This window comes from Carcharodon carcharias, chromosome 17, assembly GCF_017639515.1.
Source record: "Carcharodon carcharias isolate sCarCar2 chromosome 17, sCarCar2.pri, whole genome shotgun sequence".
Classification (NCBI taxonomy): Eukaryota; Metazoa; Chordata; class Chondrichthyes; order Lamniformes; family Lamnidae; genus Carcharodon; species Carcharodon carcharias.
In genome coordinates this window covers 56,807,538-56,823,808 of record NC_054483.1, presented here as the reverse complement: position 1 = coordinate 56,823,808, position 16,271 = coordinate 56,807,538, and the positions used below count along the sequence as shown (strand labels likewise).

The 16,271-nt window shown below is 43.7% G+C and overlaps 1 protein-coding gene across 1 annotated transcript in view; it reads right to left on the bottom strand.

The window, feature by feature from the left end:
- The window catches only part of pcdh15b (protocadherin-related 15b), a 1,048,074-nt gene that overhangs the window by 78,157 nt on the left and 953,646 nt on the right, over window positions 1–16,271 (bottom strand). Inside the window, exon 34 of the mRNA XM_041210329.1 lies at window positions 11,590–11,700. Within this exon, the coding sequence (XP_041066263.1) occupies window positions 11,590–11,700 (111 nt within the window). The remainder of the gene's footprint in view (window positions 1–11,589; window positions 11,701–16,271) is intronic.

The following is a 16,271-nucleotide window of genomic DNA, read 5'->3' as shown; positions in this document are numbered from 1 at the left end:
CCCTGCTTTCTTTTTTAAATCATTGCAATCCTATTAACTCCGAATTATCCACCTCAGACCATGGGGTTGAGAATGGAGGGTTAGAGTTTGGGAAAAAGAGAGATAGACTTTGGGGAAGGGATTGCAAGGTGGTGGGATGGCGGGGTGGGGGGGGGGGCGGTGGTGCGGTGGCAAGAGATTGTGCGGGATGAAAGAGATCATAGGGGTAAGAAATTGGATTGGGGATGAGGAGATAGATAGCTGTGGAATTACAAGTCTTGAGATTGTGGGGAAGGTCAAGGGAAGGCTGGACAGAGGAGGCAGGCTTACCAGGGAAGGAGGGTGGTGGAAGAGTGTCCAGGGAAGTGGGGGAGGAGTGTCTAGCAAAGGGTGGTATGTCTTATTGTGGGGTGGTCATGGAGGGGGCTAGACAGATGACTTGGATAACAGGAAGGGACAGGGTCAGAGTGAGCATGGGGATGGTAACGGGTGTCAGCTCTGATGGGGGAAGACATGTGGCGGTGGATCATGATAGGTTCCAGGGAAATGGTGGAAGGCTCAAGAGGAATGGTGATATTGGGTGAGTCAAGGGTGATGGGGCAAGTTGGTGACTGACAGGCCGAGTGTAGAAAGTAGTGGAGCGAGTCTGAAAGGTGACATACACCATTTTTCCAAACTGACCTTGGTCAGGCAGGTAGTCAGTCAGTGAGATCTGTCTACTGGGAGGAGGGCTTTTCAGGCGGGTAGAGTTCAAGGTCAGCACAAGTGGCTGACTAAAGGGACACCCTTATAATTATAAGCCAACCGGATGTCGAAGATGCTCATGTGTGTTCTCCCCATGGTGAAGGCCGTATTGCAGCAGGTTTGTTCCCGACTTCATGGGTCTCATAACATCGAGATCCCAGCAAAGTGTGAAACTGCTGTTCATTCTGCGGTATTTGCCATAAGCTGCAGTCAGAGGCAGGGGTGAAGGAAGGGAGGGAGGTGGATACCTCCAAGGGGCACAGCTGGTAGACAGCAGCCAACTTGTGACTCCAAACCTCTACCTCCCGGATGAATAGTCATAGCTGACAAGAGCTTATCTGGTTAGTCTTTCTATGCTGTCAAAGCGATGGTCTTTCTACAGTGGCTCGAGGGTAGTGGAGGCAAGTGTAATAGTGTCAAAGGGAGGCTTCTTGCACATGTATCTCATCACCCTGGTCAAAGAGCAATGTCTCCATGCGCAATCACGTATGAACGGGAGGAAAACCTATCTCAAATTCTTCAGGATGTCTTTCAACTGGAAGGGGTGGGGTGGGTATACCATGTCTAAATGGAGGTCAGGTCAAGGGCTTAGCACTTGTCTGCTGGCTTTGAGATGGAAGGAAAATTCTAAAGGACATGCTCACTAAAAGTATCACTTCAATTCATTCACACCTCCACTGAGGCATCGATGATGCAAGCTGCAGGCAACCCTGCTTTGGTAATGGCTCTCAGCCAACTGAACATATGAACATACGTATGAGGAAAAGGAAAGCCTGTCACTGGTTGGCGAAGGGCCAGGAGGAGCAAGGGCCTGAGCAACAAGAAGAGCAGGGTCTCTAGAAGGTCAAGACGCTGGCAAATATAGGCCAGTGAACAGCGAGCATTGGCCCAACCATGGGTGCATGAGAGCGGTGCTCTTATTTAGAGATGAGCAAAAGGCAATTCTGGAGGTGCCCTCGTATACCCCAGGATGTGGTTGCTCCCATCTGCTAGCTTCTCCAGTACAAGCTGTGGCCACCAGGACTCTGGAGGAGTAATGCAGAGCTCCTGGCCTGCAATGAGTAAATGGCTGCCTAGGTGCCCTTTAAATATGCCGCCAGGACCTTCAACCCCATGAGGTGACTTTCTGTCCACCCCACCACAAAATTTGCTGAGCTCCTCACGGATGCACAATTAATGAGCTGACCAGTGGAAGATCACACATGTTCAGCCGTCCTGCCACGCCGACTTTCCCGCCCGCCAGCAGACTTTGTCTCCAGAATTTTCCAGCGGAAAACTCCGCTCCATGTTTTAGAAGAACATAAATTATTCTGAATATTTACCAATCACAATGTTACAGTTTTTGAATTCATGATTATTTTCCCATCAAAGTCAATGATTAATGATGATGAAATTGAATAATGCAAACCCATTGAAAAATCCCTTAATCGTTGTCTTCTTGTTAAAGGAGGGATTAACGCGACAATTGTGCAATTCAAATGTATACGTTGTAAGAAAATGTTATTCTGTATTTATTGTATGAATATTTATGAAAGGACTCATAACCAGGAATGAACTATGAAACAAAAATGAAAATCTAGCAGAGACAAAAAAGATAAAATAGCACGCAATGAAGTATTTATGATGTTACTTATCAGCTATATGTAGTATTATTATTACATGATATGAGAATAATGGAGTCAATGACAGATTAACAGTATGATATGCTGTGTGTTTTAAATAATTAAATCTTGTAATTGCATCTTGTATTTTAAACAATTTATTATTAAATACAAAGCATGTAGTTACCTAAAATCAAATATTCACATTTAAATAAGGCTCTAAATCAAAATTAATAAAAAAAATTAGCTAAAATAAATAATAAAAATGTAATTAATATTAAACCTAAATTTTACTGGTTTAATGCAGTTTCCTGTAATTATTGGTGTACTCAAGCTATCTATACTCTAAACCTGTATAGCTAAGTAACTACAGTTCACCTTTACTGAAATACATCATATGAATTCCCTCTCACTAGTTTAATGTGGTTTCTTTTGCATATTCACTCAGCAGGTTTGTATATCTTCTCACCAAAACTGATCATTTTAAACACAGCAGGAGTTTGAAATCTGCACTAAATAGTGACAAAATCCTGTGAAAACTAATACTTTATATTAAATAAAGAGACATGTATAAGGTTACAAAATATTTTAAAGTTAAAATGGATATTATGCCACAATCAAGGTTTTAGTACAGGTTTAAATAATCAGTCAGGCTGAATTCTGCTATTATGAAGCTAACTTGTTTGTCCATCTGGAAGCTAATACCCTTTAGCTAGAGGCATCTAACACTCTTTTCCCTCTTGAGTAAAATTACTGGAGCATGAACTACTAGCAAGGATTTGCTGGCACAGCCTACACTGTGCACAGTTTGCTAGCCATACTGCCTAAATAACATAAGTAAATGAAGATATGAAGGAACAAGCAAATCTTGTTTAATGGATGGAAACAATTCTTAAGAGACATAAAGTGAATTCAAATTAAACATCTGGATAAGGTGAAACTCATTTGTTAAACTGGCACAATGCCCTCCATTCTGCCCTCCTGAAGTTACACACAGTGAAAGGGGAGATGGATGCTGAAATATATCTTGGCCCAGAGAATGCTGCTACATAACCTAGAACATGGTTTAAAAGGCATGAATCAATTAAATGGTCCTACAGGGCTCAGGCAACAGATAATTATTCAAACTGCAACTCAGTAAAATTGAATATAATATTACACTAATAGACATGGTATATATATTTTGAAGACATCAACACTTTGACCAATCTATTAATGGGTGCCATTCATTGTCTGCTTTTACTTTTTGTTGCATTCTTTCAATTCATTCTTATTGACTAATTGATAGCATGATGCAGATGCTACTGATATGTGATCAAATGCAGTATCAGTAAAACATCAGCTTACTTATCTAAGCCACCGTTTTCAGTTTAAATTAAAAAGTGGATGGTTAGGAATTGTGAAACAAAATAGTCAGACATTACAACAAGCTTGAACGTGATGGAAAGCGGTTTTCAAGTTCTTGCACAACACATTGCAAACTACTCTGCCCACTCACACTTGGCCTAGATACTAATTCAATCCCTTGTCCTTGTGGCTCAGCTGTGGCTTTCACCTTGCTGACTTGTTTATACACAGCACTGCTCTTATCTATTTGACTCTGCATGTTGGCAACAGATTTTTCAATCTCTGCTAGATTCGGGATACGTTTCAGTATTCCTTTTAATTCTCTCTGTGGAGCTCGGTTCTGAGGAGCAGATGATGATGAAACAGCAAGATCAGGAAGAAGTGCAGGCAGTGGCGAACGGTGTGAAGGTGACAGAGCAATACATAAAGTATGAGGAGGAGGAAGAGGAGGGAGGGGTGGCGGTGAAGGAGGAGGAGGGTAATGGGAAGTAGGCAAGGAAAGATAAGGCAAAACCGAAGGGAGCAGAGGAAGGGGGGGAGGAGAAGGAGGAGGAATAGTTGGAAGTTCTGGAACGTTCTCCAATAGTTCACTGCCTGACTCCATTGAGATGCATATCTGTGTAAATAAGCTGCAGTCACTGTCGCTCCTTACAGAAGAAGGTGATGCTTTTCGATCTGGAGGAGGAGAAATCTCTTCATAGATGCCCAGATGATTAGAAATAATGGGGGGTGGTGAATGTAATTCAGAATCCAAAGCCAGAGAAATAGAAGCAAGAGAAGAGGAAGAATGATGATGATGATGCAATGATGTAGATATTGATGACTTTGGGGGGATTGCAACCATACTTCTGCTTTTTAAGGGGAATTTTCTGCTCATCGGTGAATCTCGAATTTTGACATGTTTCATTTCTTGTAAGGCTTGTTGTTCAAACTGCCTTGCTTGTTGTTTAACAGTTAGTTTAATATTATCTTTAATAATAGGACTCATGTTGCTCAACTGACTTTCAGTTTTCCCCTCTTCTTCTTTAAACAATTTCCTCTCCCACTGCACAGGATCCATAATAATTGGTCTATGCGGGATATTACATATCTGATGTCCATGAATGCGAGAGGGCAACGTCCATGCTCGATGTCCACCCTCTGCTGGAAGCTTAAATAATGCATCTTTCAAAGTTATTCTTCTAGGTGAAGATTTGGCTAAAACTGATCCCTTTTTATCATGGGACAGGCCACAATTTTCAGGAGATGTAAATACACTGGCATTATATATAGGGTTCTGTGTAGTTAATGGGTTCTCATCTGATAAATATGTGATACTACTTTCAGACTTTGGTAGACTATTTTTCAATGTTCCATTGACAGTGGATTGTTTATGAGCCTCAATAGCACGGGAAGCAAATGTGCTCAAAACTTTTTGCCGATCTCCATCTTCAAAAACAGACTTTTTTCCCCTGCTTTGTTGAAAATGGTAGAGAAGAAAAAGACTTGAAAGAAAAGAAGATAATCAGGTGTAAGGAAATATGTAAGAACATTGCTATCTAGGCTAAGATGCTAGGCAAGAGAACCCCATTATTGCAAATGCAATTGTTCCAACCTCTTGTTTTTTTTAATGTTTCTAAGCTGAATCTCTACTACAACCAGTATGGAAGTTCAAATCTTGGAATGCATTTCTGATCAAATTTACTTTAATGATAACAAAATGTTTGTAATAATGAGGTTTTGACTCTATATAGATCATGACAATAATATGCAGCTATATATGTTATTCTCCTAAGGAATATCATCTACTTAAAATACTGCACATTATTAAATATAACTAAAATCATTCATGATCACCACTGCTACTTAGCTACAATTTTCTGACTTGAGAAACCAACTAATACACTTTTTCTAGTTTAGTTATTCTATGCTACATATTTAGACTACTTACTGATGCCTAAAAGTTGAGTCCAAAAGTGGTTTAAAGAAAATAGTTTGCATATGAACAGGTAAGAAATGGATACATTAGTATATGGAGATCTGTATCATGGAAGTCAGCTAAGCAAAACCAAGCGCATGTTGGAAATAAATGCGAAAAACACACCATTTATTTTTGTGAAGCAACAGTCTTGTAGTCCTATTCAAATCTTGAGAGGTTGAACCACTGTAACTAAGATGGAACACTTCTTTCCTAAGTCTGATCATTAAGGTACCAGTTTACGAAAAATGCAGTTATAAAATAAATGCCTATTTCGTTTTAAGTCCAAATTGATCCTGATTTATGTTATTTTTCAATATAAGAACCTTAATTAATTGTTGCATTTAATTGGTTTCAACATAAAGCTTGATGATGAAATTGTAGCATGACAGAATGCTAACATTTTGGGTTAGAATTTTCAGAAATGCTCAATAAAACTATAGAAGTTTTAACGTGCCAAGTTTGATTTATTTGCCTTTGTCTCCTCTTACTGAATGCTACATAGATCCACAGGCAATGGCAGACCAGTGGTACCCTGCCAATGTAGCCCAGCTTCATACAACAGTTGGGGCAGAATTTTTTCCTTGGCATTGTGGCCGCGAGCCCAATACGCTTGAATGTAAAATAGCGCGCGATGACATCGGGTAAGCGACCCAACGTCATTGCACATTCGCGCAATATTTCACTCAGCAGGGGCATGCAGGTGCCGGAGCCCCACCCGCCATTAATTTAGAGGCCAGTTAAGTCCATTAAAAAGCCAATTGATGCTGAATTTCCATTGCCCGTGCGATTTCGTGCTCGTCACACAGGCAAAATGGGCAGGCGGCCAGCCGACAATTTCAAAACCTCATCTGCAGGTGGGATAAAAAGAGTCATCAGCATTTCCAATGTGAGCAGTGAGGAGTTTGGTAGATAGTTTGCTGCTGGTGACTTATAGCTATATGGCAGCTTCATTTCTGTTCAGGGCTTCATTGTCAGCATTTCCAGGCTTCATTTTAGGACTCCTTGGGGTCTCCAATGACCCTGGAGAGTTCAAATCATGTGGACACTTCCAGGTATCAGACAGCCTTCTGTTACCCTGGCAATGGGGATTGTGGTCTCCACTGGAGGCATCTCCTCCTCTGAGGGAGAAAGGGGCAGAAGGGTGAGGAGGCCAGGTGTCCTTACGCAGCTTCCAGGGGAGTGACCTGTAGGAGAAGAGGCACTGGCACAGGGGGTGCGGGGCCAGCTAGCAGTCCAAGGTGGAAAGGGTCACAGAAGACGCCACTTTTCTGCTGTCAGGGTTTACAGGCAGCGATGCAGCTACCTTACTATGTCTGAGGTGCAGTGCTGAAGGAGGCGCTGCCTCTCAAGGGAGACAGTCACCTTCATCTGTCAGATGATTAGGCCTGAGATCACAACCAACACCCCATGCTAGTGGCTCTGAAGGTCACAATGACCCTCAACTTCTTTGCTTCCGGCTCTTTCCAGGGCTCAGTGGGGAATCTGTGTAGAGTCTCCCAATCAGCTGTTCAGAGTTGCATCAAGATGATGACAGAAGCTCTGTTCAGGCAGGCATTGACACTCATTCATTTCTGTACAGATAAGGCCAGCTAGGCTGAGCAAATCAAAGGCTTTGCATTGATTGCTGTGTTTCTCTGCATCCAGAGTGCAATAGGCTGCACACATGTGAATATCAAGGCGCCAGCAGGTCAGCGGATGCCTTTGTTAACAGGAAGGGATTTCAGTCCATGAACATGCAGATGGTGTGTGACCGTAGGATGCATATTCTGCAAGGCTGTCCAGGGTACCCTGGCAGCCCCCATAACGCTTACATCCTGAGACACTCCCAGGTGCCGAGACACTTCAGTGCCGATGGCTGCTGAGTGACAAGGGCTATCTCTTTAAAAGGGATTATGACACTTCACCACCACCCAAGAATAGAGGCAGAGCAGCGTTATAATAAAGTCATGCCTCCACAAGGGCGATGATAGAGAGGACCAAATGTCTTCTGAGGTCTTGCTTCCGATGTCTGGACCGTTCGGGGGAGCACTAAAATACCCCCCAGAGCAGGTGTCACTGATCATGGTTGCATGCTGCGGTCTCCACAAACTGGCACTGGCAAGGGGGGACCCACTGAAGGAAGCTGCACAGGCCATAGACAATGTATTCAGTATCGAGTCAGAAGAGGAACATGGTGAGGAGAACGCTGAGGGCATGGAGGCAGACCTCGGTAACCTCGAGGCAGGCAGGGATATCAGGGATGCCTTGATCCAACACTCCTTCAGCTAGGCTGCCAAATAAGTGCTACCACCTCATGCTAGGGCTGCCACCCTCCATCCTGGATGTCTGAAAAAACCCTTTCCTTTGACCCCAAAGTCCAAACAGTGCCTGTGCAAAAAAATTTCCAGCCACCCACATCCAGCATTACATACTGGTGTACCCTACATTAAATAAAAAAGATGAAGCATACTCAGGCCATTATGACAAAAGAAAATTTATCTCATGTTGACAGACAAAACAAATTAACAGAACCTTCTCTGGTTTTCAACCCCAGGCCAGTTAAAATAAACAAAACATTGCACAACAGAAGATCACCCGTGACCAGTCCCTCTTGTGCTCATGGTGCCTTAAACTTACGTTTGCGAGTGCTACATCTTGGTCCCCCCTCGCTGGCACTGGCATTGGAGACAGCCTGCCGACTCTGCTGTCTTGTTGGCCTTGATGACCTTGGTGGTTATCCTCTGGCCCATGGAGCCTGTGCTGGCCCCGCCTGGGAGGGAGCAGCCAGTGCCAATGCTGGCATCTCTCCTGTTGCCACAGCCTCATCAGATGCCACGGTCACTGGCAGATGGGCGGAGGAGCTGCTGCTGTTGTCATCCGGAGTGCCCTGATAGAAGCCCGCAGAGATGACAGGCAGCTCGTGCACCAACGTGAGGTCACTCTGGACTTCTCTGCTCACCGTTAATGGACCACCTAGCTGGGATACTGGGTGCCTCATCCATCTCCCACACGGTCACTGACCACCTGAAGGCAGTGCTGGTATGAGGGTTTGCAGGTCTGAGCGCAACCCCAGGAACCCCTGATTCTGTTCCTGGAGCTGCCTCTCCATGAGAGTCGCCGCTCTCTCAATGGAGGAGGCAGTGTGCTCGGCCATAATGGTCAATGCAGTGCTCATGCTCCACATGGACTTCTCCATAACGGAGGCCTTGGCATGCAGACCCTTATGGATCCCTGCCAGATCCTCCCATTCATCTTGAAGGACATCCATCTTCTGCCGCCTAATGGATTACTCCAGAGGCTCATCATCTGCCTTCGTTTGAGCATCGTCCTGGTCTCCAGCAGTCCTCCAACTGCCGGCACCCTGGGCGCTCTCTGCCTACGCCTGCACCTCAAGCGATTGTTAAGTGCCCTCACTGCTGTGCACCGATTTTCTAGCCAAAGATCTAATGCCCACTGAGGTGCTGGTATCTGCGTTGGTGCCTGGTTCAAAGAGCTGGTGTGACGCAGGTGTATCTGGAGCCTAGCGGTCCTCTAGCATCAGGCGTGGGTCTTCAGGATCCTGTGACTGAATGCGTGATGGCAAACCTAAGGGAGAACAACGACATGTCATTAGTTTAAGTCATCGTACTGTCACTGTGTATGCCAGGCACCCTGGTGAGACAATGGAGATCTGTATCATGGTGCCACTGTCTTTCAATGATCAATGGGAACTCCAGTTTTGGGTCTCCCATCAATGATGAGACTACACAAGAATGTTTGCACCATCTGAAACTCTCACCTCTGTGCACTGCACTCTTACCTTCGTCTGACACCGAAGCCTCTCTGTAGCTGGTTGACCGAAGTGCGTGGTGGCTCTCCAGCTCCAAGGCATCCTGCTTGTACCTGGTTAGGATTACGAAGTTAGCGGAACCTCCGCCAGTCCACGATCTTTCAATGTTGGTATGGGCTATCTTCCCCTGAAAGGATGGAGGAGCATTGATTAGTCCACTGTCTACCTGCAGCGCCATTGCAGCCTGGCCAACCCAAACTAGAGAACACCTTGCAGGGCACATCTGTGTCGTAGCCCTTGAACCACAAGGCACTCAGTCCAAGCAGCCAGGGCTCACCCCCTTGGCCAGCTCCGGCTTCTTTGACAATTGGCACTCAGACTCTAAACCCCTGAGATCCACGGGGGGACGGCCAGCCCTTAACACTTCAACACGCTGATCCGTGACAACACAGCACTCACCCTTCCTGAGTGCAGCAGGTCATTAAACCTTTTGCAGCACTGGACCTGGGTGCACCGCAAAACATCATGGTTGCTGACCAGCGCTGCCATGCTCTTTTTGTAAGGTGCCGTGGCCTCCTTCCATCTCTGGGGACAAGGGTGTCCCTCCTGGCAGTTACCTCCTCCAAGAGGACCGTGAGGCACTCATCAGAAAACTGCGGAGCTGAATGCCCACGTGACCTGCCCTCCTGCCTGGCGTCTGCAGCTGCAGTGGAATCCACAATTTATATCTCCTGCTGATAACACCAAAGATGTCTTACTCACCGGCAGCCTTCCAGGGCCTGACTATGCTGGTTTTAAACCGGCTGCTGGGTCGCCATTGGACCTTGTCTGCCCCATGCTGACTATTGGGGAGTCGCTGTTCACGCTCGGTGGTCCTTAACTGGCTCGCCAGCATGAAATCACGGTCGGGGGCTGATCACGGACGGCAGGCTGTTTACCGGCTGCTTCTGGGCCTGCTGACCAAGTCCGCCTGTCGAACTCAAAATTCTGGCCCTAGGCTGTGGATGTTGGGAATTCCTTTTCTTCTACTCACATCCACATAAGGGAATTTGAAGTCTCCCAATCATCTGAATTTGGGTGGTAGCACCCCAAATATAATGGACTATGACATACCACTCCATTCCCACCAACAGTGTGGCTAATATTATCTTCCTAATGCTGATTGGCTAGAGTTGGCTGGTATGAAAAGTGCAGACCTAATACACTGAACCAGGGTGACTGTTTTAGGACTCACTTGGGTGGAACTTGCACTGTGTACTTCCAGCTGGTGATATAGCTGATGGGGAAATTAGATAGCAATTCTTTTTATGGGGCTGTGCAGAAGAGGATCAAAGTTCAAACTAAGGTTGAACTAATTCAAGATCCTAGCATGGCCTGTAAGTTTGTCATATTTAATATGTTCAAAATGCATGTCAAATTTGGCAGAATTAACATGCAGATCTGATGTTCATTTACAACACTAACAAAAACATTAAGTACTGCAAATAAAAAAAAACAGTGAACATATTGGTGTGGACAAAATAAAAGTAAAACTATCTTTGTATTCGAAAGGAAAATATATTTTCTAATGACAGCACAAAACTAGAGAAGGGGCATGATAATGAAGTCAACTCAATTCTGCAGTGAGGAGATTTATCCTTCGTCAGAATAGAGTTGAATATTGAAATACAAGCAGCTGCCAGACTTCACTAGGTCTGTATGCTTTGTTCACATAGTTTCTCCCTGCACAGAGCCTGCATGATCAGTTCCCAGGACTTATACTGCATACTGAGAGGCCTAAGCTACTACACTGAGTCACACTGTGAGATAGAAATACAAAGCTGAATTCCTTGATTTTCTATTTTTGATGATGGCATTTGCCCATTATACCTAAATGCAGAGAGAAGCACTGCCAGGTATGTGTACGCATTCACATTGGAAGTGTATTAAAAAAAAAACAGTGCAATATTGTATCACTTGTGCTCATTATTTCTCTAACAAAAATTAACCTGTAGAAAATTAAAAGGTAGAAATACTTCATGGCTTACTTTAGACCCAATTTTAGTTAATTTGTCAGTCATATGGACTTGAGAAGTTAGATACAATCCTTTAGAAAGTTAAAGGGTTGAAATGGCCTTTGGTACATTAAGAAAAGTCACTAGACTGACATTAAATACAAATAGTGCACAGTTCACTTTTTAAGAAGTTCTCTCTATTCTCTGAAGACTTACATGGTGTTGTCACCCAGTTCTTCATATAGATTAGTCGTTGGGCCACCGGTTGATTTCCCTGCTGGCAAAGTCATCTGGATTCTTGCAGTCTTTGCACACTCTGCCTGCCGCCTACTCAAACACAAAATAGATAATCAGAACCATTTTATCAACACCCTGTGACCCGCTATGTCAGATTCACTCAAATGATTAATTTATTTTGGTTATTAAAAGAGAAAATGTCATCTTTTTCACCACCGCATCTTACAAAACAACCCAGTTTTTTTTTTACATCAAATCATTTTTCAAGAGGCTCACATTTAATTCCTTAAATTTTGCTCATCATAATGCACAGAAGAGCTGATAGTTTTGATAATTGATCAAGTTATAGAGAAGTACTGGTTAGACATTTTTGAGTTTATTAAGTTGTATTCGTAAGCTTAAAAAGAACACACAAAAATGCAAAATATTCAGTATAAATTTTATAGCAATTAAACTATTCTTTGAAACTCAAAATTAATTTTATAGATCTAAAACAAAACATAAGTCAGTTTCTGAAAAATTAGGAATACTGCTGACCCTCTGAACTCTGCCAGTGAATCAGCTGTCACCGCTACCCAATGTATGTTCACTTGTGAACAAGGCCCTTGACATCCATGAACTTATATTGTGGATGATTGCGTCAACAACATGGCCTTTGATGGAAATCTGGATGAGCGGTGATGACACCTTTTCCTTAATGAAACCTCCCCATATGTCTAAATGTTCCACCACTTGTCCCGCCAGCTCTACAGTGGTGTGGCATTCTTCACCGCATCATACCTTGATCTGACTCCTTACAGAACAACAACTTATATAACGCCTTTAATGTGATGAAATGTCCCAAAGTACTTCACAGGATTATTATAAAACAATATATGACACCGAGCCACATAAGGCACAAATAGGCCAGATGACCAAAAATTTAGTCAAAAAGAGTTTTTAAAGAGTGTCTTAAAGGAGGAAAGTGAGGTATAGAGGCAGAAAGTTGTAGGGAGGGAATTTTTCTGGCACTTTTTCCTCCTTTGAGCAGTTCACCTTGTATCACCCCTTTCACCTCTCATTTAAAATTCTCATTCTCTACCACCCATTCAATAAAAAATGTTCTCATTGAAGTATCTTCACTGTTTTCCTCCCTCAGCCTCTGCAATATTTCTCATCCTCAGTAATTTCAGCTTCCATCTCAACTCATTGTGCTCCCTTTCCTCTGAGTTCACTGCCCTCTTATTCATCACAACTCTCTCCCCAACCTCCTTGACCTTGCCATCTCACATGGTCTTGCTAGTCCCATTGCATCAATTACAGGTAAGGCAATCTCACTTCCTTGTATCACTCACCACCCATATCCCCCTTCCATACTCCAAACCTACCTCCTTCTGTATATGCCCCAGGAAAAAAATCCCCAATTCATTAACATCCGCGCTTTAAAAATCCAGTCTACCCTTTGGTCCTCCATTCCACACAACATTTCTGTAGATATTGATTTGCTTAACCATACCCTTACCTCCACCTCTGATGTCCTCGTCACCAAGAAAATCATTACTCCCTCTCATCCTGGTATTCTCCCAGTATGGCCCATATATCCACTCCCTTAAGTCCAAAGACTACAGATTTGAAGAGATAGGACAGACAGCTAGTTTAGCTATTTACCACCAGATATAGCCGGACCACATAAAGCACTGTCAGGTTCTGCACTCATCTGCCCAAAGTGTTCATTAGTCCAAGATCATCTCAGAATGCAAAGACAATGTCTGGCTTCTTTTCTCTACCACAAACCATCCTAAACACCTCTCCCTGTCTCCTCCAAACTCATCTCCAACAATAGGTGCAAGGAGGTCATGGGTCTTTGTCATTAAGATTGAGGCCTTCAGATCAGCTGCCTCTGCCATGCTTCTCCCTTTCACTAGCCAAACATTCTCTAAAGTTCCTTCCCTGCCCTAGCTCTGTAGTCGCATCTTTCTCTTATTTCTCTCCTCCCTCCCCTTTTCCAGCTCATCCTGTCCATGAAACCCACCTCAGGCTCCCTCAGCCCTATTCTCATTGAATTACTGACCAGCCAACTACCCCTCCTTGTCCCCATATTGCTGATATAAATGGGTCCCTCACTTCAGGTGTTGTGCCTCTCTCATTTAAATCTGTTGACCTCACCTCATGCCCCAAAAAAACAATCCATGATGCCACCTTCCTGGCAAACAACCATCCCATCTCCAACCTCCTATTTCTCTCTGAAGTTCCTGAACCTGTTGTTGCCTCCCAAATTCATGCCCAGCTTTTCCAGAACTCTGTTTGAATGTCTCCAATCAGTTTTCAGCCCATACCACTGTATTGAAACAGGTCTCATCAAAGTCACAAACAATATTGTGCATGACTATGACAAAGGTAAATATCCCTCCTCTTCCTTCTTTACTTAACTTCAAGCTTTGACAGTGTTGACCACATTACCCTTCTCCAACGCTTCTCCACTGTCTTCCAGCTGGGTGGAATGACTCTCACCTGGTTCCATTCTATCTAATTGTAGCCGGAGAATCATGTACAATAATTTCTCTTTCTGTTCCTGCACTGTTACTTCTGGTGTCCTCCAAGTATCTAACCTTGTCCCCTTTCTATTTCTCATCCATATGCTACCCCTCGGCAACATCAGCCAAAAGCACAATATTAGTTTTCACATGTACCCTGACAATGCCAGCTCTACCTCATCATGACCTCTCTCAACTCAACTGTTGCTAAAGTATCAGACTGATTATCTAACATCCAGTAGATGAGTAGAAATTTCTTCCAATTAAATATTGGGAAGACTGAAGCCATTGTTTTCTCTCCTTGCTCCAAACTCCATTCCCTAATTACTGACTCCAATCTTCTTTCTGAAAATAAATCAACCTTTTCGTAACTTGTGTTACATTGACCCCAAGGTGAGTTTCCAACCACATACTCATGCCACCAGTGAGCATATTTCCATCTCTGTAACATCACCCAACTTCACCCCTGTCTCAGCTCATCTGCTGCTGAAACGCTCATTAATGCCTTTGTTGCTGATAACTTGACTATTCCAAACCACTCCTGGCTGGTTTCCTGTAAATTTCCTCTGTAAATTTCAGGTCATCCAAAACAAGTTTTAACTCGCACCAACATCCTGTTCACCCATCACCCCTGTGCTCGCTGACCTACATTGGCTCCCAGTCAAGCAATGTCTCGATTTTGAAATTCTCATCTTTGTTTCAAATTCCTCCATGGCCTCACCTCTCCCTATCACTGTGATCTCCTCCAGCCCCACAGTGCCTATCTAATTCTGGCCTATTGAAAATCTCTGATCTTGATTGCTCCACCACTGGTGGCTGCATCTTCAGTTCCTAAGAACCAAACCTCTCCACCTTTTGCTTCCCTTCTTTCATATCCTCCTTAAAATCTACTTTTTCACAAAGCCCTCAGTCTTCTGATCTAATATGGTTAGTCTGATTTTACATCACTACCTAATGGCCTGAATTTTTGCAACAACAGAGCTTCTCCATTGTTGCAAAAATAGAAGCTGAAATATGGAAGTCCTGTTTGCGAACAGGACCCCTACCATTTTGGCAGGGGCAAGAATGGGGATAGGTCTGGATTTGTGCATGCAAATTTTGTGGGGAAAACTGCCCATATAAAACAGCAGCTACCTCCATTAATGTCTTATTAACCAGGAGTGGGAAGCATGACATGTATAGATTAGACCTGGTGGGAGCAGGTCTAAACTTTGCGAAGCCCTTTGGAGAGATGGGGCACATCCTTGGGGAGATCGAGTACCCCTTTGGATATTGTCCCAGAACACCTTTGGGGGAGGTCAGGTGCTCTATGGGAGAAGTAAACTGCCCTTTGAGAGAGGTAAGGTGCCCTTTGGGATTGGTAAAAGTGAACATGAATGTGCATAATAAGTGCATAAACTCACTGGAACTGTCAAGAGAGCCGTCAAGAGGAACTATCAAAGTGTCAGAACTGTCAAAAGCAACTGTTAAGCTGTCAAGGCATTTAAACCTCCTGTCCTTTAAATCTTTGAAAAAAAAAACTGTCTGGAGTGTTTACAAGCCTCAGAGTTTATAGTTCCACTTCAAAGAGTCTATAGCCACTTGGAGCTGTCAATCAAACTGTGAATCAAAATGGAAGGCACTCCACTGTAATAATGGAAGGTTCTGAAATCAGTCATGCAGCACAAATCCAGTAATGATAGACCTCAGGCGTATGTCAACAGACAGTGAAATAGCAAGAAATTATTCTTTTAACATTCCAGTCCATTTTTTCAAAGATTTAAAGGACAGGACTTTTAAATGCTTTGACAGCTTAACAGTTGAACATACATACATTTATCATTACTGGATTTGAGCTGCATGACTGACTTCAGAAACTTCCATTATTACAGTGGAATGCCTTCCATTTCACAGTTTGATTGACAGCTCCAAGTGGTTATAGGCCGAGATTTTCTGAGCCCTCCAGCATTAGGCGTATTCGGTGGTGTAAGCAGACAATATAACATGATTGATTTCACAATGGCGTGAAACCAGGGGCAGGATGTTTCCATTAACGTGCGGGGGTGGGCCTGACATGCCAATGCGTAAAATGACACGCGATGATGTCGGCCTATTAAGGCCATTAAGAAAGCAATTATTGTCATCAGTAACGCTGCCTGTCCAACCTTA